The sequence below is a fragment of the Trachemys scripta genome, chromosome 2 (assembly GCF_013100865.1).
Source record: "Trachemys scripta elegans isolate TJP31775 chromosome 2, CAS_Tse_1.0, whole genome shotgun sequence".
Classification (NCBI taxonomy): domain Eukaryota; kingdom Metazoa; phylum Chordata; order Testudines; family Emydidae; genus Trachemys; species Trachemys scripta.
In genome coordinates, this window is record NC_048299.1 from 62,685,103 (window position 1) to 62,710,761 (window position 25,659).

At 41.5% G+C, this 25,659-nt stretch overlaps 1 protein-coding gene across 2 annotated transcripts in view; it reads right to left on the reverse strand.

Annotated features, from left to right (window-relative positions):
• Positions 1-25,659, reverse strand: part of COLQ (collagen like tail subunit of asymmetric acetylcholinesterase) — a 66,222-nt gene that overhangs the window by 16,060 nt on the left and 24,503 nt on the right. For both annotated transcript variants that reach the window (XM_034760719.1, XM_034760720.1), the window contains exons 2-11: positions 22,959-23,071; positions 20,912-21,016; positions 16,359-16,403; positions 15,366-15,392; positions 13,339-13,410; positions 10,644-10,706; positions 6,033-6,059; positions 5,073-5,117; positions 4,100-4,135; positions 2,988-3,068 (exon numbers count right to left, since the gene is read on the reverse strand). In XM_034760719.1, coding sequence (XP_034616610.1) covers positions 2,988-3,068; positions 4,100-4,135; positions 5,073-5,117; positions 6,033-6,059; positions 10,644-10,706; positions 13,339-13,410; positions 15,366-15,392; positions 16,359-16,403; positions 20,912-21,016; positions 22,959-23,071 — 614 coding nt within the window. The remainder of the gene's footprint in view (positions 1-2,987; positions 3,069-4,099; positions 4,136-5,072; positions 5,118-6,032; positions 6,060-10,643; positions 10,707-13,338; positions 13,411-15,365; positions 15,393-16,358; positions 16,404-20,911; positions 21,017-22,958; positions 23,072-25,659) is intronic.

Consider the following 25,659-nt stretch of genomic DNA (forward strand, 5'->3'; position numbering starts at 1 on the left):
TGCAGGGGCGGCTCCAGACACCAGCGCACCAAGCACGTGCCTGGGGCGGCAAGCAGCGGAAGGCGGCCTGACAGTTGCCGTGAGGGCGACCGTCAGGCTGCCTTCGGTGGCATGCCTGCAGGAGGTCCGCCGGTCCCGTGGCTTCGGCGGCAATTCAGCGGCGGGTACGCCGAAGGCGCGGCACTGACAGACCTCCCGCAGGCGTGCCGCCAAAAGCCACCTGACTGCCGTGCTTGGGGCGGCAAAATACATAGAGCCACCACTGGCTGGGTGTAACCATCTTGCAAATAAAATACCTGCAACTGGCCATTGAACATAAGCTTCTACAAAGGAACTGCTGGAGCTCCTGCAACTGTATGCAAATATTATTGTTTAAAATTGGTTCAGGTTGTAAAGGAAGCAATATGAGGAAACATCCACTAAAAATGCAACTGATGATGCATATTAGCTCTTCTGAGTTCGTAACTAATGCAATACTTTTAATTACTTGGAGAAATGTATATATCTTGTATTGGAGAAGCTTGCATCAACTTCTATATACAATTATCAGCTTTTACACCTAATCCCAAAGAATTTGAAGATGTGAGTTCTATACATATAATTATTTTGAACCCTCCAAAAAGAACAAGTTACTATAATATTATTTCATCTGGTTAATCTTTTACCAGATTTCAATGAGTTTTATTTTAAAAGTTGCTGTGTGCCCTCTGTCACCATTTTCAGAGTGCATGGATTTATCTTCCGTATGCAGTACTATGATGATTGGTTCCATACATGTAACCAGAATGATTAATCAATGCGATCTCAGGATCTACTCCATAAAGAGGAAGAGACAGTAAGAATGTTTTATAACAGCCTCCTTTCTTTACACAGAGGTGTAGTAACCTCCAAGGCCCCAGCAATCTGATCTGTGTGGACAGACACCCATGGAAAGTCCATTTGAACTGAAGGGGGCCATGCCTAGGCACAAGGGTCTATCCATGTCAATCCAGTTGCAGGACTGGAATTTAAAATGGTACTGGAGGCGTACTTAGTGTTTACACAGTAACATTACTGTGTTTTTGAAGTACAAACCAATGGTTCTTGTGAGTCCACAATGTATTAATCTAGTCCATTAGAGTGCCAGGTGTCTCTTTTCCAATGCACACAAGCAGTTTCTCTATGAGTCTGGTCACTGTTTAGCCAAGCTGAATATATTTAATCTTCCCTCATAAATCAATTCCTTCAGCCCCTAATCATTTTTCTTGCTCTTCACTGAACTCCTCTAATCGGTTGATATATTTCTAGCATGTATTGCCCAGGGCTGAACGCAGTATTCTAGGCATGGCGGTCTTGCCGGAACCATATGAAGATGGATTATAACCTGCTCCCTGATGTGACACCTTTGGATACACAACCCAGAGCCCCCATTTACTTCAGCATTACTGCCTCCCAGCTTTCTACCTCTTACTAATTATTTGTATTTTATATTCATTCATAGATTAGAAGGCCAGAAGGGATCACTGTGATCATCATCTACTCTGCCCTCAAAAATTACAGTTTCCCATCAGGAAATAAACCTCTGGCCTCCAACGTGACAGGCAGGAATACTCACCACTATGCTAACAAGGAAGGGTCTAGAAGTGCAATTCTGGTGGGATTCAAACCCACAATCTTTGAATGCCCTCTCAGCTCTAGAAGTCCAATGCACAACAGAGCCACTAAAAGTGCATTTAAGTCCGGCTGAGATTTAAATGCAGTTTGCTGGATTGAGAGTGTAGCATGCCGGTCATTACATTGTGCAACCACTCGCATTATCCCCTCGACATATTAGTTCCAGGTTGAAAGTAACGTTGCTATTTCCTACACATATTTCTAATTTTGCACCACTGGACAGTTTGTTTTCATCTCAGATGCCATGTTGTGGTGACTGTTGGTAAATGATGAGAGTGGAATGTTTCTGATTCCAAACCAAACTCGGAAAGCAGACTATAAAGGCTTTCTCCAATAGGTTACTTCCAAAACCTTTCCATAGGGTGGAAATGGGAAGCCGTGCAGTGTTTACACCATGGCCAATGAACTCTGCCCCACTCTGCTGCTGAGGGCGGATATTAGGGATGCTCTGATCATGTACAGTGGCTCCCCAACTCCACGTGGGTGAGAAAGGTAGTTGTGGAGACTAAGGACCAGATGCTGACCTTCACTGTGGCTTCTCCAGTGCCCCAACAGGTCCATAAAGCCAGCTTACTTGTCTGGCTAAGAATTCTCTTAGCTTGAAGTGACATCCCTTCTCATAGCCCCCAATGACAACAGCATGGCTAGAGTATCCCTACACGCTGGGTATCCCTTGCTGCCATAACCATCCCTTGGGCTATTGACATCTGGGGAGAAATTAGAGAAGCCCTGACTCCAAGCCAGCCTTAGTATTGGGGAGCCACAAAGGTCTTGTGAAACCTCTGTTGCTCCCAACACTTTGGGTCCTGTCCTGTGCTGAGTGTACCTCAGTGGTACTAGAGCACCAGTCCCTGAATTGAGTCGAGAGTCATAACGGGGATACCCTAGCTGCCAGTTCTGACAGGGAAATGTCAACGAGGGCAGGAGTGTGGAGTCTATCAGCTGTAAGAACCGCACCCGTGCCATGCTGTTTGAAGATCACAGCCCTGTCTGAAGTTACACTCAACGAAAATCTTGTCATCAATCTAGGAAAAATTACATTTCAGATAACATACAGCCTGACCTTCGACCTTCAAATTCTGACTGTATGACTGGAACTCCTACGCAAGTAGAACACTTACATTATACACTGTATGTATGCACACACACATGCATGTGCGTGCTCACGCATTTCCCCCCCCATATATATTCAAAATCATTCCATTTCTATGCACAAAAAGTGGAGAGAATCAATGTAACAAAATACTGGCGCATGAAAAGATAGAGGATCTAGTCACTCATCACAACCACACAAATCCCAGAAAACTCGTAAAGAGAAAACATAGGGTTCCTACTTGTTTGCCTCGTTTTCCTGGTCTTCCAATAGGTCCTCTGTGCCCAGGCACTCCAGGTTCTCCCTTTGGACCCATTTCTCCCTTGGGGATTTGGGGGTGGGAGGGAAAAAAAGCATGTCTTAAGTATAGAAATATGTATTAAATTGGTAATATTTGTCGTATACAACACAGCAGGTAATTCAGTACGTTCAGTGTACACTGTTACTCTATGTGCACAGTTTGGTCCTAAGAGAATACCATCGTTGTTGTACAATATATTGCCAGTTCGTGGTTATAACTAAATACTTTTAAAAAATACTTTAAAATTTTAACTTATTTTTTTACCCAAAATCTCTCAGAAAGGCCCCTCAGCTATAAAAGAAGCAGCTGGGGAAATTAGAAACAGGTTAGCAGACATGGGGTTATCCAGGCAACTTGGCTAACAACCCTCTTTCTGACACATTTCAAACTATCTAGCTTTGCTGCAAAGACCCGTAATTAATAAAATCACCAGTAAGAAAGGTGACCAGCTCTCTCCTCTGCTATCCCCTTCAGAAGTAGCCATTATTTTCTTAACTGAATTTCCTAGACAAAATGTGACTATGATTGTTACATATAGACCTTCCTTTAAGGATTCTGCCCATAAAACAATCTTTAAATCGGAATTATCATTATTTGTCTAGTTCTTGATTAATGGAGGTACCAAAACCAGTCAGGGTAAGCCCTACTATTTAGAAGCAGGTCATTCTAAATCAGAATACTATTTAATAGAGATGTTCAGTAACACCATGCAATTGGATTGGCTATGAAGTCACAAACAAGAGTTTGGAAACTTAAAGTGGGGGCAAGTTTCTGATCAAATAAATATTCCTGAAAAGAGAAATGGAAAAAAAAAAACCTCACCTAAGCCAAAACCTGCAGTCTTCACCTAAAATAAAAAGACTGCAGGGTTTGGTTCAAGGGATACAAAATACTGGTCACATGATTAAAATGAAACTCTCCATTTTTTGGCACCTTGTGACCAAGATCCATGGTTCTGGAACTTAGATGCTGCTGAAACCACACAATGAACCAACTGTCTATGTGGCTGTTTACTCAAATTTCTAAGGAGACTTTATATCATGTTTACTTACTTTCTGCCCCAGCATTCCAGGGAAACCTATATACCCCTGTAAAGCAAAAGACAAGAGTAATCAAAAACATGCTGAGTGATCTTTGACAGCATAGCATCAGTTTTTGTTTTGATATACTCCAAAGGAGACAATGTATTGGGGTTTTGTAGCCAGACAATTTGTCCAGACACATTTTCATTATAAACGGGCAGTAGCCTCTTTGTGCCACAGTAGCTTGAAGATGAAAAATCCCTGGTGGCCAGGGCTGTGGCTGTGTGTGGCTCTTTTAATTAGCCAGAATGGGCTACCAGAGATCTCGAGGGTTTTAACACAGTACAATATGCTCAGCATGTCCCAGCACCCTAACATGGGAGAATATTCTTCACTCACTGGCTGAAATTTAAAGGGGCCTGAAACTCCTCCTCCTAGCTGTCTGATGAAGGGGCCATATAACTCAAGAATTACTCTAGGGCACTGGTTCCCAAACTTTTTCCGCCTCTTGTGCCGGACGCGGCAAGTAAACAAACCGGTCCGGCCCGCCAGAGCCTTTCCCTGCACAAGCGGCGGAACAAGTTTGGGAATCACTGCTCTAGGGTCAGTGATGGAGGCTTTTCTGTGAACTCTCCTCCTTAGCAGCAGTTCCACAAATTCCTGGCACAAGAAGGAGATGGTTACTGTAAGGCCATGTATAGCTAACAAATATTTTTTGTGACTACCACGCAGATCCTCATTGACCCAAAAAGACCACTGATATTTTGATCAGGACAAGGCCCAAAGCATTAACCAGATTAACCTGTACTTACATTGGGAGGGATTCACACTCTATGTGGTTGGGAATTTAACTTTATGGTAAAAATTCCACATAATCAAATCTCAGTTTATCGTCAGAACAATAGGATATTATCAGCTAAAACCATTCGAAAAGGATTTATAGGCTGGCTTATGTTCACTCAGGTTTAATTTAAAGCCACTGTGAAACCAAAACAATATGTACCTTGTCTCCTTTGAGGCCTTTGTCACCCCTCTCTCCTCTGGCTCCCTGGGATGGGGGGAGGAATGGTAGAAATAAAGACAATTTTTACTGTGTCATAGGGAATTTTTTTCTTGTCTGTGTGAAGCATTAAACAGGGAAGGGCAGTTTAGTAACATATCGTAACATTCACAGTGTGTGGCTGACAGCAGATTATAAATTCACTTAAAAACATTCCTTATTATTAATATTTATATTACAGCAGTATCTAGATTAGAACTCATTAGAAAAAAGGACACATTTGCTAAACTTGAAATTTTTCAATCGACTCTAGTCTGGAGGCCGCAAACATTGTGCTATGCGTTATCTTCACACATGATAAGGGACTTTCTCTGCCTCCCAGATCCTATGATCTAAACAGATGATAGACAAAGGAAGGATTACTATGCTCATTTTACAAATAGGGAACACAGAGAGAAAATGATTCACACAAGTCCAAATAGGGAGTCTGAAGAAGAGCTTGGAATTGAATCCGGTGCTTTGGGAGCTCAGCCCAATGCTTACACCACATGCCCATCTTTCTTCTCAGTACAAGTCTTAATACCACTCTCCTTTCATAGGACCTTCTGATTTCACATCCTCAGCATCTCAACCTTGGGGGAGGAATAGCTCAGTGGTTTGAGCATTGGCCTGCTAAACTGAGGGTTATGAGTTTAATCCTTGAGGGGGGCACTTAGGGATCTGGGGCAAAATCAGTACTTGGTCCTGCTAGTGAAGGCAGGGGGCTGGTCTCAATGACCTTTCAGGGTCCCTTCCAGTCCTGAGATAGGTATATCTCCTTATATTATATTATATTATATTATCTTATCTTATCTTATCTTATCTTATCTTATATTATATTATATTATATTATAATGGTATATAGTACATTTCTACAATAGTTTCCATTATTGCTTTCAATGATTAAGTTATTGTAACACTGACCTTTTCTCCTCTACTTCCAGGGTAACCCTAAAAGGGAAAGAGAGACATTTTACTGCTTCACATTTTCTAGATCTTCCAAGAAGTGAATTCACATCTTGCAAATTTAAAAGTCAGGGGGGAAAAAAGCTTAAATAATTAGTTGCATCAACTTCTAAATCCAAACCTTTTCTTTGTAGATTGTAAGAGAGCAGAGAAAAAAGTATAGCTATGAAGGTACAAGACAAAGGCAAGATATTCCAGCCCATAAGACAGCATGAAAAAGCCAGCAGGTAAAGCAAGCAGGCTAATCATGTTTGAAATTGCTTTAAAAACTAAAAGAGCAGAAAGCAAATTCAATTACTGGTTTAATTAAATCTTATCCAGTCTCTGCAATTAATAACCCCAAGCAATTTTAGAAATAATTTCCCAATCACCTTTTTTTTCCTCCTTAGTGGCAAATATTAAGTGAAGGCCCTAAAATACGTTTTAGTTGGCTTCCAATGTGAAGATTACTATAACTTTTAGTTTTTCCTTCTTAAGAAATACCCAACAAATAGCCTGGGAGCATGTCTGATTCCGTGCTATGTTAGGGATAGAAAGCTAAGGGAGGTGTCATTTTGTTCTTAAAAATCTACAGAATCATAATTTCAATGGCGTCACCCTCTGCAGCATGGCAGGAGGACTTGCCCCCTCTCATCCAGCACCAGGTCCCTTAGGTTTTGATACTACAGCATCATCAGAAATGGGTTGAAATTGTGCATCATTTGAAACCCCTTTCTACTATGAACACAACGGTACCAAATATGGCCTAGAATAATTATGGCACATAAACATAGCAATAAATGAGGGGTCGGTAGGCATAACACAGCATCCAAATCCTTTTCCCCAGTTTTTCCTGACAACCCCAGAACTCCATCAAATTTTGATCAAAACATTACCTATGGCTGAGATGACTTCCAAGAAATAACCAAGCACCATAAAGACTTATTAGGTTCTGTTAAATGCCAAGAAGGGGCTATTTTAAAGCTACAGGACAAGCTTAATCCACTGGCAACGCACTTGTGTATGATGGACCTGAGCGCCTCAATATCATGACGAAAGCAGTCTTCAGTGATGAGCTAGTTAGAGATGTCAATTGAAGGGACATTTTGGGTCATGTCTTGTATGAAGCCTTCAGAACCCAACAGATTATCCAAGCCTCCATCAATCTATGTGCTCCCGTCAAGAAGAACAGATTCAAGCTGTGCTTTAATGCAAAGAAGAAAGTCAGAGTGAAGATTGGCAGGGACTACTACAGAGCTAAGCACAGACAGGTCATTGTTTGTTCATCTCCTGATCGTGTCCAGATCTCATCAGGATGTTGATCTACGTGAGACTTTGGGAGAGAACAAGTTTTCCATGGTATCACGATCCACGTTCGAATGAAATAGAATAATGCATGTTTCAGGTGAACAGCAAACGAATGCACATCTTGCATGCTCTTCCTAAGCCAGCATCTACTAACAGTGTGACTAGTAACTGATGCCAGCAGAGGCCGTTCAGCATAGCAATCAGATGGCATGGCTGAGGTACAAGCTCTCATCAAACCAGAAACAGTTAACACCTGCTGAGATTTGGCTGAATACTTCATCATGAGGATACAGAGAAAATACTGGACTTTTGACAAAGTCCTCCTGGTGTTTGATGTGTGTGCATAGGAATCAATTAAACATATTACCAGAAAGAAGAGTCTTCATGGTATTGAACCTGTCCAATACAAAATCACTGACTTCATGAACACCTCCAATGTCACAATGAAGAAGCTACTGTCTCATATTTGCATGAAGTACAAGTTATCCTCATACCTAGCAGGAGAAATGCTCCAGCATGTGAAGAATTGCTCAAAGAATTCCATCATCATCACATGGCATAATGAAGCTGCTGCCTTGCACTGTTCAGTGGAGTTTCTTGGTAGTCCTGAGGAGGCTGACACTAAAATTATCTTGCCTGCCATCAATGCCACAGAGAGGGGGGCTACTAAACTTTGGATTTTTGCACAATGTCCTAATGCTCTCTGTCAGACACTACCCACGGCTTCAGCAAGATTCTGTTTTTGTGCCTGCTGCTGGAGAACAGAATCACAGTCTGTCCCTCAGAGATGTGTTCCTATCGCTCAGACCTTAAAAGCCACCTCACTGCCCAGTTTCCACAGGATGTGACACTCCTGGACGGTTGGCTGGAAAAATCAAATTATTTTACTGGAATACGTTTGATCTAGCCTCCATAGACTCTCACCTCACCGTGAAGGTGTTCAGCAGGGCTGAGACAGTTACTGATGAGGTCAAATGCACTTGGAAGCATTCGCATGCTGAGTTTATCATTTGATGACCAACATTATGACACTTGCACAGCTAGGTTGATGGATGTTTTCCAAGAAGCAAAGGGAGAAAAATTGCCACTGACAAGAGGTGTGTTTATACCTGCTATCAAGAGGACAAATTGTCAAGCAATGGAATGACTCCAGGATGATCAAGCACATCCAAAACTGCCCTCCTCTGTTGGGCATGGATGGGTCTGTAAGGATGGACTGATCACATCAGTTGTGTGTGAAATACCAGGCATTCCTGAATCAATCATTCAGCTAATCAAATGCTTGTGTGCAAAGACCAGATGCTCACCAGCCTGCAAATGTTTGGCCAGCAGCCTGCCTTGTACAGAGATGTGTGAGCATGGTGCAGATGAGGACAACTTTTGTGATAATGTGTCTAGCAGAGGTGCCTTGTTTTCAGTCCTACATGGCAAGGCTAATTTTCCTAGGAAAAATCAATGTCTTTTTTAGGTAAGCAACGCACGCCTGTGTTAATGCATAATTAGAAAAAGTTGATTTTTAAATATTTTCTTCAATATACATCTACATAATTGTTCCAGGTTTGTCACTGTATTTGTGGTAGAAAAGGCGTTCAAATAATACCCAACTCGATTGTACTATCAAAATTTCCATCAACTCGAGGAACTGGTGCTGGGAGACCATGGGAAGGGGTGGTCAGAGGGCCTGCCATGCTGCAGAGGTTGACACCATTGAAATTATGATTCTGTAGATTTTTACAAATCAAATGACACTCACCTTCCCTTTCTATCACTAAGTTGTCCATGTAATGAAATTTTACTACACTATGCTCCCAGACTAAAACGGCTGCATCTATTTCTTCTTTCCTGCTCCGTTTTTGAGTAAGGTAGTGACGTAAAGAGCAGGATGAAATAACACACTCTCTGCATTGGTCAGCGTACAATTGACATTTGAGTTCGGGTCATATTTGGAAATCCTTGTTGGTTGCATGAGAGAGATTGTGCTATTCCTGTCATGTTAAAGACATTAGTTCAGCTCTAACATTGAACCCAAGGCCTATCCCCAGTGTGTACGTATCATGGGAGGGCATGGGACCACATAGGCAGTTTACTGCCTTCTTTGTTTTTTATTCCTTTAACTGTTGCAAATTTACACTCTACGAAAAATATAGATGCTAAGGCCATATACTGTTCTCCTGTCCCCCTCTCTCTTCACATCCAAGTGGGCAGCACAGTCTTCATATCCTGCACCACATGCTGAACAGTTTGCAGACTTGTATACAGAGGAAATGCCCTGAGAAGTATCACAGCACAAATGTTAACTGGGTGCTCTAGTACATAGTGCTCTATTTCCAACTCGGCATCACAAATGTAGAGCAAATAAGTGTAAGTGTAAAGCAAAAAAGCAAATAAGTGACCCAAAGTTTTGCTCAGAAAGAAAGTTCTGGCTCTTCATATAATTAGCATCCCAGGCAAGTCTGGAAATTCCTGGAATCTAGGTACTGAGACTCCATAGTGAGCAGAATAACTGTGACTGATTGTGTCTGAATTACTGGGGTATTCACACACCTCCCACTAAGCCCACATAGTCTTGATGGCAATCTACTCTGGTTGTTCCAACATCCAGGCCACGAATCTCAACGAGCTAGCTTCAGGACATTGTACTGCATGTTCGTGCAGCCACCAGGGTACCCCCATTAGAGCCTTCCTCTCCCACAAGAGAAACAGGTTTCAGCATGTTTGAGGGAAGGATTAAGCCATCAGAGAAGAGACCTCATATTTTACCTTTTCCAGTTCCCTCATATTTTGTGTCATACACGTATACATTCAGAAGCCATAATATACAAAGAAATAAAAGAAATAATAATAATATAGAATATGATATCCAGAGACACCATCGTGTACATGGGGCAAATTCTTCCCACTATTAAACACAGCAACGAGAGTACATGGTTATAACAGAGGATGAATTTGTCCACATAATCTTACGGGACTGGAGGGAAAATAGTGGGATGGGTTACATGCGCTTTGCTCTTAAAATGAATCTCTTCCTGATTACATTGATTTACACCAAAACATTTGCGTAAGAAGTTAGGAAAGTACCCACAGCAGGCCATATTGCACAACCTTTTTTAGCTTCAAGAAGAAAATCTTGTAGTTTTAACTGTATTTAAAAGAAAACCCCAAAGCCTACTGTTATTTGAAACAGAACCAAAATATCCACACGTGCTTTCTAACCAGTTCATGAGGGAAGCAACAGAGTACTAGAAACCAATGTCTGAATATATAGCAGTTGGGTTAACAAACCTTTGAGCCAATTGGTCCTCTTGTACCTTGCAATCCCATCACACCCAAATCCCCCTTTTCACCCTAGAGGGGTTAAAAAAAAAGAGTTAACAACTGTGGCTTTTGAAAGGTGTCATATTGGAACAACTGATTATTCTGTTTTTGTGTCAAATGTATGAAACATGCCTGACTTTAACAACTCTCAGTGTAGTTTTATAGTGTAAATCCAAACTGTATACTGCCAACTGACTTAGCCTGAGTCATCAGGCATTTTCTCATTTCTTCCACTCTCATCTCTTTGGGTATGATTTTCTTTCTAAGTAATATATGCTTTAGTTTTCCCAGACCCTGCACAAGGATATGTGGGCAAATTATTCCCAGTAGCATTTTCCCCAATGCCAAGGTGTATAGACTCAACCTGGTGTGCCTTAATGATACCACCTCCCTGGGTTATAGTGACCAAATGTTGTAGTCTGCTGGGATCCTCTTGGTATGGAGGGATACAACCTGGCTGTTTTGACTGCCTGTCAGATGAGCATCTGAGAAGGGGGAGATCTGGAGTCACTGCAGAAGTAGCAGCCCTAGCAGGGAGGAAAACTTGGGCTCTTTGTGCTCCCTGCAGAAGGAAGTGCATTTGGCCTTTCCAGCCTCAGTGGTGAGCAAGATCTTCATGCTGGATGCAGCCTAGGCAAGGGGAGAGTTAATGGAGCTGAAGAGAAGACTTGGTGAAGCAATGTGGGAGAAGGCAGACCTGGAGGAAGGCTATGTCTAAGGGAGACTGGAAACCTGAAAGAGGACTAATGAGGAAGGAAAGAGAAAGGAGACCTGGAGATGGGGAAAGAGGGAGAAAACAGCCCCTAGGAGGTTTGTAGAAAGAAAAAGGTCTGGAAGAATAACTAAGGGAAAGGAAGGCCTCTGGAATTTGGAAAATGGGAGACAGAAGACCTGGATGTGGAAAATGGAGGGAAAGAGGAACATACTTTAAGGAAACAAGCACAGGTACCTATAGAAATCTATTTAGGCCAAGCCAACCTTACCATCGATTGGTGGGAAACAGAAATAAGTGAAGAGTAGAAGACACAAACAAAGGAAACAAGACACAAATCTAAAGCACAGCAGGAGAACAGAGGAGGTTGACAGAAGCAAAAGAACAAGAAATAAGGTAGCCAAGTTATGAGGAAGAGATAAAGATGAGAAGGAGTGGGCTCTGTAAGGGGTAGGGTAAAAGCTACACTAATAGATGAAACAGGAGAAAATTGTCTGAATACAGAAAAAAGAACAGGAGTACTTGTGGCACCTTAGAGACTAACAAATTTATTTGGGCATAAGCTTTGGTAGGCTAAAACCACTTTGCCCATATAAATTTGTTAGTCTCTAAGGTGCCACAAGTACTCCTCGCTCTTTTTGCTGATACCGACTAGCACGACTACCACTCTGAAACCTTAATACTGAAAGCCGCCCTTCACTAAAGGACTAGGATTCATGGATAGAAATGGCCAACTGAACCAGTTTTTCATTTTTAAAATATTGTTAATCTGCTCTCAGAGCTCAAAGTGTGGAGGTGCTAGATGGCTGTGCAATCCTCCCATTCTCATTGCTGCCACTGGGGGGAAAAACTGGTGCGTATGATGACTTTTGAGAGGTATCATTTCCCCACTCCCACCACAAATGGAGCACTGAGCCCTTTGATGCCAATGACCATTGTGCAGATTAAGTTCAGAGAAGCTTCAAAATACAGACGCTACTATGTACAGTACCTGGCTCCCACCAGCATGTCCCTGCAGCTCCTAGGCAGAGAGGCCAGGGGGTTCTGCGCGATGTCTGTGCCCGTAGGTGCCAGCCCCACAGCTCCCATTGGCTGTGATTCCTGGCCAATGGGAGCTGCGGAGCCGGCGCTTGTGGCGGGAGCAGTTGGCAGAGCCCCCCTGGCTGCCCCTCCCCCTAGGAGCTGCAGGGACATGCTGATCGGAGCTGGGTAGAGAGACCGCAAGGCTCCCCTCCCCGCCCCACCCAGCACCAGCGGGGTCTCAGGTCACACACCACCACCCCCTGCTGCACGGGTCCCGGTCCGCGTGCCCCTGCCCACCTCCCCCCCCAGCACCAGCAGGGGTCCCGGGCCATCCCCCCCCAGCACCTGCGGCACCCCCAGACCACCACCACCACCCCGAGCAGCGGCCCAAGTTTTAGTTAGGGTTATATAGTAAAAGTCATGGACAGGTCATGGGCCATGAATTTTTGTTTACTGCCCATGACCTGTCCATGACTTTTACTAAAAATACCCGTGACTAAAATGTTGCTACCACACCCCCTGACTTGAAGTGGATAGCTCAGTGGTTTGAGCATTGGCCTGCTAAACCCAGGGTTGTGAGTTCAATCCTTGAGGGGGCCATTTAGGAATCTGGGGCAAAAATCTGTCTGGAGATTGGTCCTGCTTTGAGCAGGGGGTTGGACTAGATGACCTCCTGAGGTCCCTTCCAACCCTGACAGTCTATCTAAAGTGGTTTCCATTATTATACAGAGTTTACAGTTTGCTTCAATGGGTCTCAGCACCCCCACCGTACAAATTGTTCCAGCACCCCTGATTATTAGCAAGTCTCCGTTAGACTTGATTTGGCAATCTTAATTTAACATATTTTAATTCCTGAAGGGCAAGAAAAAATTATCCATTCTGCTCAATATATACAAATTCAATGTAGTAAAAGTGTTTAAATGTTACCTTAGGTCCCATTGGCCCAGGCCATCCAATTGGTCCTGGCATTCCGGGGACACCTGGAGGACCTGGTCTACCCTTAAAAGGAAACAATCAAATATTATGACAATGGGTTTAATATCATTCCAGCACACAGGGTTTTATCACAGAGGAGATGCAAATTAGAGAAGAAGTACTTGAATATCTTCAGTACACTATCTTCAAGAAAAAAATTGCAACTGATACATTATTTTGGCTTTTTTTTTAAATCCCAAGCAGTCCATAGTATGCTTTCTGTTGATTCTAAGAAGAGAAATTTGGACTCTCAGAAACAAATATATTCTAATGCATAGTATATATATATCAGTGCTGGAAGTATATATAGTATATATAGATCAGTGATGGGAGATTTACGAGATTCATCCTTAAAAACAGGATCAGGAAACCAAAGTCTGCCCTCATGTATGCCAGTTTAAATCAGGAGTAACCCCCTGTAGTTACACCAATGCAAACCAAATATACAGTAAGGGAGAACATAACTAGACCACAGTTGGCAACTTTCACATGGTAAATAAGCACCCTGACTTTCACAATAAGCCAAAAATCAAGCTAATCCCGTTTCAAAACAAGCCAATCCTTAAGAACCTCAACACTCTATGGGACTAGATCCCCCCAGCGTGCAGTCTGGGACTGTGGTGGTCCCGCTGTGCACCCCTGACTCTCTCCCCCCCTTCCCCCAACTTGCCCCCCTTGCCCCTGCTTGCTGGGAGATGATCAAAAAAAAGAAGCAACGAGCTACAACAAGCAACAAGCTACAAGCCAAACAAGCTACAAGCTACAAGCCAAAACCTAGCCAACAAGCAATTCACAAGCCAATTAAGCCAAAAAGAAGCCCAATGTCTGTGTTTTTTTCATGGGTTTGGCATGTCTGAAGTAGACCCATCACATTTACTAACACTACATTTCTGTAGATTCATTTTACTTTCTTTTTCAAATGTTATCCTATGATATTGATATACTTTATTAATTATGATTATGTTACTTGTAAAAAAAAACTCTAGGACCAGATCCTGGAGCTACATCCATTTACACCAGCTGAGGAGTTGGCCTTAGAACTCCAATCAAGATCACTAGGGCTAAAAGTACGCCTTAGAATAAACCAGCCAGCTTTCACTGAGTAGTTGTGCTCACTTACTCTAGGACTGAATTTGGTGATTCTGACGATTTTAATGAGAAGAGCAAGTATTCCAGTGTCTAAGATATGCCGTCTCATTATCATGTTTGATGACACTTTCTGAAATATTACTATTTGGGAAACTCAGAGCTATACAGGTCATTTATTTCTTTTCTATCTGGCATTTGAAATCTAAATAAATAAATAAATACTATATACATAATTCTTATATTTACATACTTTGAATTAATTTGAATTAATTGATTTGTGCCTATTGTTAAAATATTCAGTGTATTATTTAAAAGAGTGGCTATTTTCTTGGTGGAATGACCTAATCTCTGCATATCTCTGATTTCATCCTGCAGAGGAGTTTTTGGCTTCTTTTGAAAATTAATTACATTAAAAGGAACACTTAGCCAATGAGATGAAATATTTTGTAACCTGACATTTAGGGGCACATACTGTTGACAATATAGCATGGCTCACGTGTCAGCAAATGCAAGGTTGTAGTCAGCATATTGTGCTGGTGCCAGAACCCCTCAAGTATAATCACTAACAGTTATTTGTCTTTTGGCACAAAGGTCATTTAATTGAACCCTATTTTCAATGATTGTCTGACTTAGGCTTGTGTTTCTCTGTGGATGAGTCAGGATTTCAATTTTTACTGCTTTTATAACTGTTCCCAAAGTCTACTCCCTTGGGCGAAAAATATCTAGCTCAGGTTATTCTCTACTCTCTTTTAATAGTGTGGGTAGGAACATATCTTGTCATCCATTTTTACACAGAATTCAAATTGACATCTGGATCAACCCCTAATAGCTGCCACAAGTCAACTATGAGGCTGGTGCATGATCCAGATTCTATAAACCTTGATTCGTACCTTTCTTCCTGGTCTGCCAATTTCTCCCTGCCACAGGAAAAAAACATGTATTAGTCAAGGAGATACCAGGTGAAGAACAGCAGGTCATAAATTAATGTACTTAAAAACTGAATTGGGAAGATCTGTGTGTCTTGGACTTTACTCTATGAGCTAAAGTGGACAGTACTCACATAACAGAATAAATGGCATCTTCAATTATATTTGGGTCCCAATTCAGCAATCCCCCCCATTCAGCAAAGCACTTAAACATATGCTTAGCGTTAGGTACATGCCTAAAATTAAGCTTCTGCTTAAGTCCTTTGCTGAATGTGTGTATGGACTTAAGCACGTTTAAATATTTTGCTGAATTGAAGCCAAAAAGATTAATGTGAAAACTATTTATTGTATCTTGAATGGACCCATATATTAGACATTGCATGGGACAGCTCTGCTTCCCGTTTCTTCAAATAGGGTATGATTTTCAAACGTTATTGTGCAACTTGGGACCATAGACTTCCAATGTGACTTGTGCTCCTTAAGTGCTTTTGGAAATCCCACCCAAAGGGTATCAGCAATCAGCCTTTCCTACAGAATTTTGTAGATATAGAAGGTGTCATTATGAAAAGCCATACAATAGGCCTACAATGAGACTGAACACTTATAACTGAACCTTTAAATTATAGCCTGAAACTGCTCTACAGCATCCAGGTGGCATTAAAGCAAACTCCCACTAGGTGATCAGATAGCAAGTATGAAAAATTGGGTCAGGGTGGGGGCGTATTATGTACCTATATAAGATAAAGCCCCAAATATTGGGACTGTCCCTATAAATTTGAGACATCCGGTCACCCTAAACCTCACCCGCCCAAAGAACCCTTCACCACCAAATAAAAACCAAAAACCCGAAAGCAAAATAAAATCCCAACCACCTGCTCTCTGTCTTTCCCCTACCCTCCAAACAAACAAACAAACAAACAAACAAACAAACAAACAAACAAACAAGTTGATCCTTACTTTTTCCCCTCTTGGTCCCATCACACCAGGAATTCCTTGTGGGCCCTACAAAGAAAAGTGAAGGAAATTGTAAACTTACATTAAAAAAAGTACCCATTCGTTGTTTTCCTTCCCCTGAGCTCTGTCCACCCGTCTGTCCTGAGAACTGAGAGTTCCTCTGGGAAGTGACTTCTCCCAAGTTCATAGGTGTTCGGTGTGCCAGTTCAGGCTCCTTTTTAATTGTAAGTGCTGTGGCCTCACTGAATGGCAGGAAATGGAGAGGTCTGGTGCAGTGAATGCAGAAAGGGCAGTTTTGAGGTGAGGAAGAAATAGCAAGAAAAGGGGTTGGAGTGGAATGAAGGGGCCAAACATCAAGGAAACTGATGGAACTCTGGAGAGCAAGAGATGGAAAGAATGCTGAAACTGGTGTGGAGTGCTAAAGGATCAAAAATTGAGGAGATTCGCTCAACCAAAGTGACTGTAAATGGAATAGTCTAAAATGTATTCATTACGCTTTGCAAAAAACGTTGTAATGGGAAGCTGTGACACACTATAAACCTTTCTTCAGAATGAAACCACTGAAATAAGTACATTATTTTCCCTGCCATTGCAAGGGCCTTGGACATGGGTGCACCTCAGTCCCTCCTATCTCTCTATGTGGGACATAATAGCCTATTCTCCTGTGGGCTGTAATACTTGGATCTAATTTTGGTTGTTGGCTTTAATGAGTGGGTGCTGGGTGATATTGGTGGCCTGTGATATACACAAAGTCAGACAGGGTGATCTAGTGGTGTCTTCTGGCCTTAAACTTTATGACTCCTTATCTTGGACAGGACTTCTCAGCCTTTTCAGTGCTGCAGCTCCCTTTTCTTTACCTAAGATCGCCTCACCTCTGCAACTTCCTTCCCATCTAGCCAGGACCTTTCTTCCATTTAACAATAAGAGAAGGGATGTATGGTTGCAAACTATAGGGATCAAAACCTCCAGGTTGAAAACCCCCGATCATGGAAATTTTGCTGTGATTTTAAGAACTTCTCATTTTAGTGAACTGATATGATTTTTTTATTGTTTTGTTTTGCCCCCAAACAAAAAAGGTTTCTAATGGCAAAATCCACCTTTCGTTTTTTTGAAAAATAGTTGCAAAACAAATTATATTTACCTTCTCGTAAACAAAACGGACAAATATTTGCTGGTTACATTTATAGGGTGAATTTTTTCACACAATTCCAGTTGTGAAAATGAAATGCCGTGCTCTGAAATATAATTTTCATAACTGCTGTTGTTGTAGCATTTTTAAACAAGGAGGTCCAAAATACTCTGCAAAAATCTTGAGTCTCTCAAAAAAATTCTAACTGTTTAATTAAATCCCAAACTAAGTTATAGGTCTCAGTATCTCTGGTATAAATTTCTCTCAAGCTGTCTGATGTCTAACTCAGTCTAAAGCTGTATTTTAGCTCATTGGGACCTGAGGGGACTCATTTCAATGAGTTGAGCAATGGAGGGGACTCTACACCTCACTGGGGGTGTTGGCCTGACTGATTCAAGTATCAGGCCATAAAACTATATCAAACTATTTCATTTCTAATTTCCCTGAAGTGACAATTGAAATCATTACTGTGGCTTTGGTCAACAGGACACAGGTCATGGGCAATGATGACACAATCCAGAAGTCATTATTCAGGAAGGCTATGAAGAAGGCACTTTTGAAACTCCATTCCCTAAAACACCACAAGTGGATTTAGTGTTTTAACTGAAACAGGTGGAGGGATTTCGCCACTTCAGGTGAAGGTATCTCTACCATTAAACCAGGGGAGACTTTGAGCCTCAGCTCAGAAAGATTATGAAAAACAACTGTTTTGGTTTTAGAATGCACCAGATCTGAGATATTTTTTAAAAATTGTCCAGGGGAGTACATCCTCTGAGCCTTTATAGTGAGGGACTTTGCCCCCACCACACACATTACTTGGTTCAATTTTGAATACTGCCTGTTCGTCTCATAGCAATCATACCATCCAAAACACAATGTAAACTAATCATCACACTGTATGAATAGGGCCAGATTCTACCCTCAGTTACACTCAACTATAGCTACTTGGAAGTCAGTGGAGTTATTTTAGGTTTACAGTGATGTAACTCAGAGTAGAATTTAGTCTGCTATCTGTATATAGGTAAATATATAGGTAAAATGAAAACGTAAAATTCATCTCAGATTCTGTAGAGAATATTCAGTTTGTCTCACATCAGGGACATTCGAGTTACAAAAAAAAGGGTGTTTGGAGCTACTATCTTAGATTATTTATTTATTTATTTTAGTACCAGTATTTCCATCCCATGTGCCAAGAGCTGAAATGATACTCTCCAGAGGATTTTCTGCTCTAAGCTTTGGAACCATGAATCCTTTATAAAACACATTCCCACAGTTTATAATTAAAAATTCCCAGGGACATGCTACTCCATGATTGTAGTACAACCTGACAGCCAATTGTTTTTGTGCTCTAAGAAAATGAATTTCATAAATTCTTTAGCCACTTTATTAATACTATTTGTGTCAATGGTCTTTGTAGACCATCACATTCAGCATTATTGCTCTCTTAGTTAAGGAAGAATTGATGTATTCAGTTTTTCAGGAGTTCTATTTTTAGACTTAAATAACTATTGTCATCTTTCACACATATCGCAGCTTCATAAACCCTTTGGAACATCGCCGAGTACATTGTGGGACGGTATAATAATGTACATAAGACACTGCTCAATATAGTACAAGAGAACCATGATCATTTGCACATCACTAATCTACACACACCATATGCAAAATATGTCTGCCTCACCCCACGTTTCAGCAAAGATATAATAACAGGCGCTATAATGAGATCTCCTAAAATAAGAACTTATTACTTTTACAAAATACACTACAGAATAGTTACTAGTCTATTATGAAGTATTATTGTGTAAATAATTAAAAACTAAACTCCATTTGAACAAAGCCCCTTAATGGTGCTTTTTAAAATTGTGTTTGTGCACTTATACAGTGATTCTCAAAAGATCTCCCAGTCATAAAAATGCATTAGTGAGATTCTACTGTAGCATAGTTCATGTTTTTGGTATTATTTGTATTGCAGCAGAGTTTAGAGGCCCCCAGCCTAGATCAAGGCCCCATTGTGCTAGCCACTGTACTTTTCATAGTAAGAGACAGTCCCTGACCCAAAGAGCTTACAATTAGAGTTGAGTGGAAACTGGAATTTCTCTCCCATGACAAACTCCCACATATCCAGAATAAAATGTGATTCTGAATTGCAATGAAAAATTGAAAATTTCCCTGGGAGGAACATTTTAAAGTAATTTCATTTCAAAAGGACCAAAACTTTGTGTCATAAAATTCTTGATCCTCTTCTTTACCAGCTAATTTGACAAAGAATGGGAGGGGAAACAGTGGCAGAGATAGATGAAGTGACTTGCCCAAGGTCACAGAGCAGGTCAGTAGCAGAGTTGGAAATAGAAACCAGGTCTCCCGAGTCCCAGCCCAGTGCCCTAGCCACTGCACCATATTGCCTTTCATGTATAGACTGTATGCATTTAATTTATGGCACAGGTATTTCACTAAGATAAAACTGCATAGCTTTTAATCAGTGTTGAGGATTTTTCCTCATAATAGGGCATTCATTGGTGTCTGTGTAGAATCCACTTTTGCAAAACACGTCATTTTGTGAGGGCTCCAAGGCTTTATGGTCTTCTGTGCTGATATGTGCAAAACACTGTTTAACTCTTGGACCCAGCCTTTCATTTTCTGGTCTTCAACAGCCTACTGTTGCACTCAGCATTAAGGGGGAGCTTTGTGCCACTCATCAGTCAATACTGGATCTGCACTGTAGTGCTCTGGCAAGAGTCTTATCGAATCCTCCATGCCTAGAAGGATGGATTCCCTAGTGGAAATTCCTGCAGAAAATTTTCAGCTGGTTCCTACTGTTTCCAGTTGGCAAGTAGGTTTCTAAACAGAGAACTGGATATTCTGCTAGAATACTCATTTCTAGGGCTCTTGATCCTCCAGTAGAAAACAACAGAGACCGATATTAAAAGAAAACCAGTAGAGACCAGTTGAAGGCTTGAAATGATGGTTCCTGAAATTTCCATGGAGGTTAATGACAGGTTTCAGAGTAACAGCCGTGTTAGTCTGTATCCGCAAAAAGAAGAACAGGAGTACTTGTGGCACCTTAGAGACTAACAAATTTATTAGAGCATAAGCTTTCGTGGACTACAGCCCACTTCTTCGGATGCATATAGAATGGAACATATATTGAGGAGATATATATACACACACATACAGAGAGCATGAACAAGACTTTAGGCTGGTTTAAAGCAGATGAAAATGAAGTGCAAACTCAAGTCTTTGCCTGGAGGGCATTAGGCAGAGAGGAAATAGACAAATATATTATTTAGGCCAACTTTAAAAAAAAGTTAAACCTTAGTTTAAAATATTGTGAAAAATTAAATACCATTTTCAAAAACTGCAGCAGTTTTGTAAGGAGCTTAGAACAGATCAGAGCATGGAAGGGTGTTGTGTAAGATACAGTACTAACCTGGGGGCCAGGAGGTCCTGAAGGGCAATCGAATTCTGGTTCACGTGAAGCTTGTGTTATCTGAAGCTCTTGACATAAATTTTTCATATCAAGGGTAAGCAGCTTCTAAACAAAAAGAAATATACATATATATATACATACACATCATACTGGGAGGCGTGAACAATCAATCAGCAACAGTACAGATCTGTGGGGCATTTAATTCCACCCACTCACAAGGATCCAGTGGAGGCTTGTGGTTTATCATGCATTTCTCTTAATGGATACTTAATTATCATCACTTCAGCATATTGTCCCATCCCACGTTTCATCCTCCCTGTTCTAACAGCACTGTCATAGCAGTGTGCCAGCACCATAGCATGCCCTCTCAGCTAGCGTGGGACCCAAATCTATTCTTAAACTTGACTCTGCTCCCTACAGGCGCAATTTATGAGTAACAGCACAGCCCAGAAATAGCCTCTTTGCTCTAATAATACAAACTACATTAATCTGTGCTCTGGGCTGAGTAAACTTCACTCTAGTGATATTTAACTGGATGGATATTCATTCATTACAGGCCAGATCCAATTCCTTTGAAAGTCAGGGGAAAAGCTCCCATTGACTTCAACAGGTGTTGAATAAAGCCCTACATGAGCATAGACTGTAATGAGGGGTTAGAGCATGCACCAGGGCCCAGCACAGTATCTTATTGTTAAGACAGAGAGGGGAAACCTAGCGTATCAGTCAAAATATCTTAAGCACAGTACTAGAGCTGGTTCCCTCAACCACAGTACTTGGCCATCAGTAACTGGCTTGCGTTAGCAAACCGGCTTGCTTATGCCTGGTGGCATAAGAATACTAATACTGAAATGCATAAGAATAATGATATGGAGTAACTGGGATTAACAAAACCTGTCTTCACTCGCAAAAGCGAAGATCCATTCCTCAAGCAAGAGTTTAGAACTAAAGCAACGCGCTGCTGCTGAAAACCCCTCAGCAGAGAATACTGGGGCTCAGTTCATGAGGATCCTAGAGACACAGGGATTAGTTTGTTTTATATACATTTTTAATAAGAAGATAACGATAAGGTACGCTTTCAGGAAAAATGTCTCTACTTTTAATTAGACAGTTGGATTTAAACAGTAGCTTTTAAGTACTGTAGCTGACTAAGAGACTAAACAAAAAATAAAACTCTAAACACTAGCCAGAACTTCAGAATATTAGAGAGATCTGGCTTCTTCAGTTTGGTGGGAGTAGTGCTATAAACCTAATCGAAAACCCATTGAAGTCAATGGGCATTTTAGCATTGACTTCATAGGGTTTACATCACACCCTCTATACATTCTTGACAAAATATCCAAGGTATACTTGATCCTGTTTCAATGTAAGAGGACGGACTAGATGACCTCTTGAAGCCCTACATTTCTATGATTCTAAAATATCAGTATAATATGATAACTTATGTAGAATTGGAAATCATCAGAGTATTTGCCTTGGATCACAAAGAAAAATAACTCACAATAGTTGTGGGGCATTAACAAAGAGAAATTAACAAGAGACCAATGGGAAAATTCTCCCTCCTGGGGAGAAAATGTGTGGGAGCCAGTGTAGGCTGGTGACACATCTAAGTGAGCAGACAACACTGCTATGATAAGATAGGCAAAGAGCCAATTCATATCACTGAGTAACGATCATAGCTATACAGATCTGACTCAAAGCAGGGATTCCATACGCAGCGCATACACAGAGTAGATGGGACTGTGGTGCTGAGGAAAAGCTGATGGAAATGCAATAGCTTCTGTCGGCTGACCTATTTGTCCAAAACAAACAAAGATGGGGGTGTTGAGTCAATATCAGATTACTCAAAGCCAGGCGCTGTCCCACAAGCAATTGGAGACTGAATTAGCATCCATTCAAAATGAAAACAATACAGTGTTTCCTGTTGCTGCACTGTATGGCGAGATGGGATTGCTGGAATACAACAACCAGAAAGTGCTAAGAAAGGATATACGAGTATTTAAAAAAAAGAATAGGAGAGGGAAGAGAAATGCTCCCAGGCAATACTTACAGAATCCCAGCCCTGTTTGAAATACGGTGGTGGAAATAACGGCGGTGGAGGAGGGGCAAGGAGACAGCATGCTCTGTTATTAATTCGTTTCTTCTGTTCCAAGCAAGGGAGGTCTGTTCAAAAGAAACACTCAGCCATTACTAACGGGCAAACACTGCTAGTTCAAATGGCTTGAAAAATGTAGGTGCGTTAATCTCACTTATGACATCTGTAGCCCATATTGTAAGGTAATGTTTGAGCGGTTGTATAGTGAGCCTCTGTGACTGCGTAAACCACCAGACAGAAGAGCAATATTAATTAGTGTGAAGGGCAGATCTTCAACAGAAGGTGCTAAGCCCTTCGCAGAAGGAAAGGTCCATTGATATTGTGGGTCATCGTAACTGGAATTTTCCTACATACCATCTATCGGAGGACAAAAGACTTTTGTTGTTCTGCTCTCCTCCCTGTGAAGATGAGTCATTCTAGTGGACTCCTCCCATCAGCTGAGCTTTCAGCTCAGAGCACATGGCAGGAAGGGGATAAAAACCCCACACAAAAGGAACTAGGTATCTCTATGCCTCTTGGTCTCTGAGGGAGGCATAAGCAAGAGATCCCCAGCTGCTTAGCCTGGGTTAGTCCTAAAGGACATATAGAGTTTGCTGTTTATAGAAGCTTTTGAAACTTAAGATTGTAACTCATTTGTGTATCTATATTTAGCAGCTTTAAACTTGTACATAACTCTCCTTTTCCTTTTCCTTTTTAATAAATCTTTATATAGCTTATTAAAGGATTGGCCACAAGCATGGTCTTTGGTGTGAGATCTAAGGTGCAACTGACCTGGGGTAAGTGACTGATACTTTGGGACTAGGAATAACCTGACTATTGCTGTGATACTTGGTGTAAGGGACCATCGATCACAAAGGTAGGCTCACCTGGATGGCGAGATAGATCAGAGTATCTAAGGGGACTGTCTGTGACTCCATGTTAAGGAAGGTATAGTGCCTGAGGAGTCTCCATTTGATAGTTGGTTGGTGCAATCTAAGTATACAACTCATATCAATGTGGAGTTTGTGCCCTGGTTCCTAACCATCAGCCCTGAGGTTGGCACTCCTGCTCTTGAGTCACTGCAATACAATCATTATAGAATTAAGAGTTTTTCCTTTAACATTTCCAAGTAATATTCTAAAGTGGTTATGAAGTGAAAGGGGTAGGGGAAAAAAAAACCTGATCAATTTTCCACCTAAGATGAATAATTTTCACTCAACTGAAGGCAACCAATCATAACCTATTACCTGCATATATCATTTCATTGGTGGCCTTTACTCCTGTTCTCAGTGTTGCTCAATTCTGAGGAAACAAAATCTAGTGACTTGTCACATAGCTGTTTTCAGCCAGAATACTATACTAGATAATACTAAATGCTGGGGCACTGTATAGCTGGAGTTTCTGTCTTTTGGATGAGACTTGGATCTGAGAACTTGACCTCCCACAATCCTTTAAAATACCAAAGCACTATTGGCAAGAGTCCAGGGGTCCCACACTAGGCGCTGTGGTGGGTAGGTGATGGCAGAGGCTGCATTGGTGGAGAAAGTAACATGCACCTGAAGGCCTTCAATATACTGTTGATGCAGTAGTTCATCCCACAGTCTCTCTGAGTGCTTTCAAATATATATGCTGAAGAGAAAGGATGACGATGCTGAGACCAACAGGACTCCATCTGGAGGAGAAGCATCATGACATTCTGCAAGGAATGATTAGAGCCTGCAGTTAGCTGTTCCACCCATTCCTGCTACGTGCTGTGTGTATGTCAGAGGTATCGTCGCTTGCAGAGGAAACATGCAGAATAAGTATGGAGGCCTGGTCTCTGCAAGGTCAGGAGCTGTTCTCCCTTCTGAGCTCACTTTGCTCAGGAAGGAGCGGCTGGAATTGGGTGCAGCAGCGAGTACTTTGCAAGGTCATTGACGTCAAGGGTAGGTTTTGTCAGAACTGGCAGGACTATTGCATTGCCTTGGATGGCTTATGGAATGCCTTCTTTGAAGGAGTCAGTGATGATTTCAGATGTTCTTTACTTGCTTTCCCCAGATATAAAGCAGGACAGCCAGCCATCCCCGGGTGCTCCCAGGGTTAGATTGTTTGAAGTCCAGAATCCCCATAGCATGAGCTCTACAGGCTTTTCCCCCAGGGCCCATTCCATCCCCATCCCCAGGGCCAGGGAGGGCAGCACAATGCCACTTACATCAGCCCTCCACTCCTCCTTTGGTTGGGGAATTCTCCTCTGACCCATTGTAGTCTCTTTATTAGCCCTGCAGGCCAATGTCGAGTGGCATATAGGAGCTGGAATAGTGGCCAGAATCTATCCCTAGATTTCTACAGCTGCCAAATTTTTAGAGTTTAAATTAATTGTGGCTGAAAGTGTCTCCCTGGGTTCCTCTGTAACAGTGGGCACCATGTGCAGATGTGCTCACGTTAGATTCTATTCCTTACCTTTTGTATTTTAGTGTTAGTTCAAGCACTGCATTTGCCATAGACAAGGAGACAGATTATGTAAATAAATATTAATAAAATTGAACAGCAATATACTAACCCAGGACAGGAGAATTCAACCAGGTTTGAAAGAATAACAACATACAAAGAAATTACTAAGAGAACTAGCATCTAAATAAATACCAAATTAAAATTAGTTGGACTTAGTAAACATAGCCCTGTCTAAAAGCATTACCTG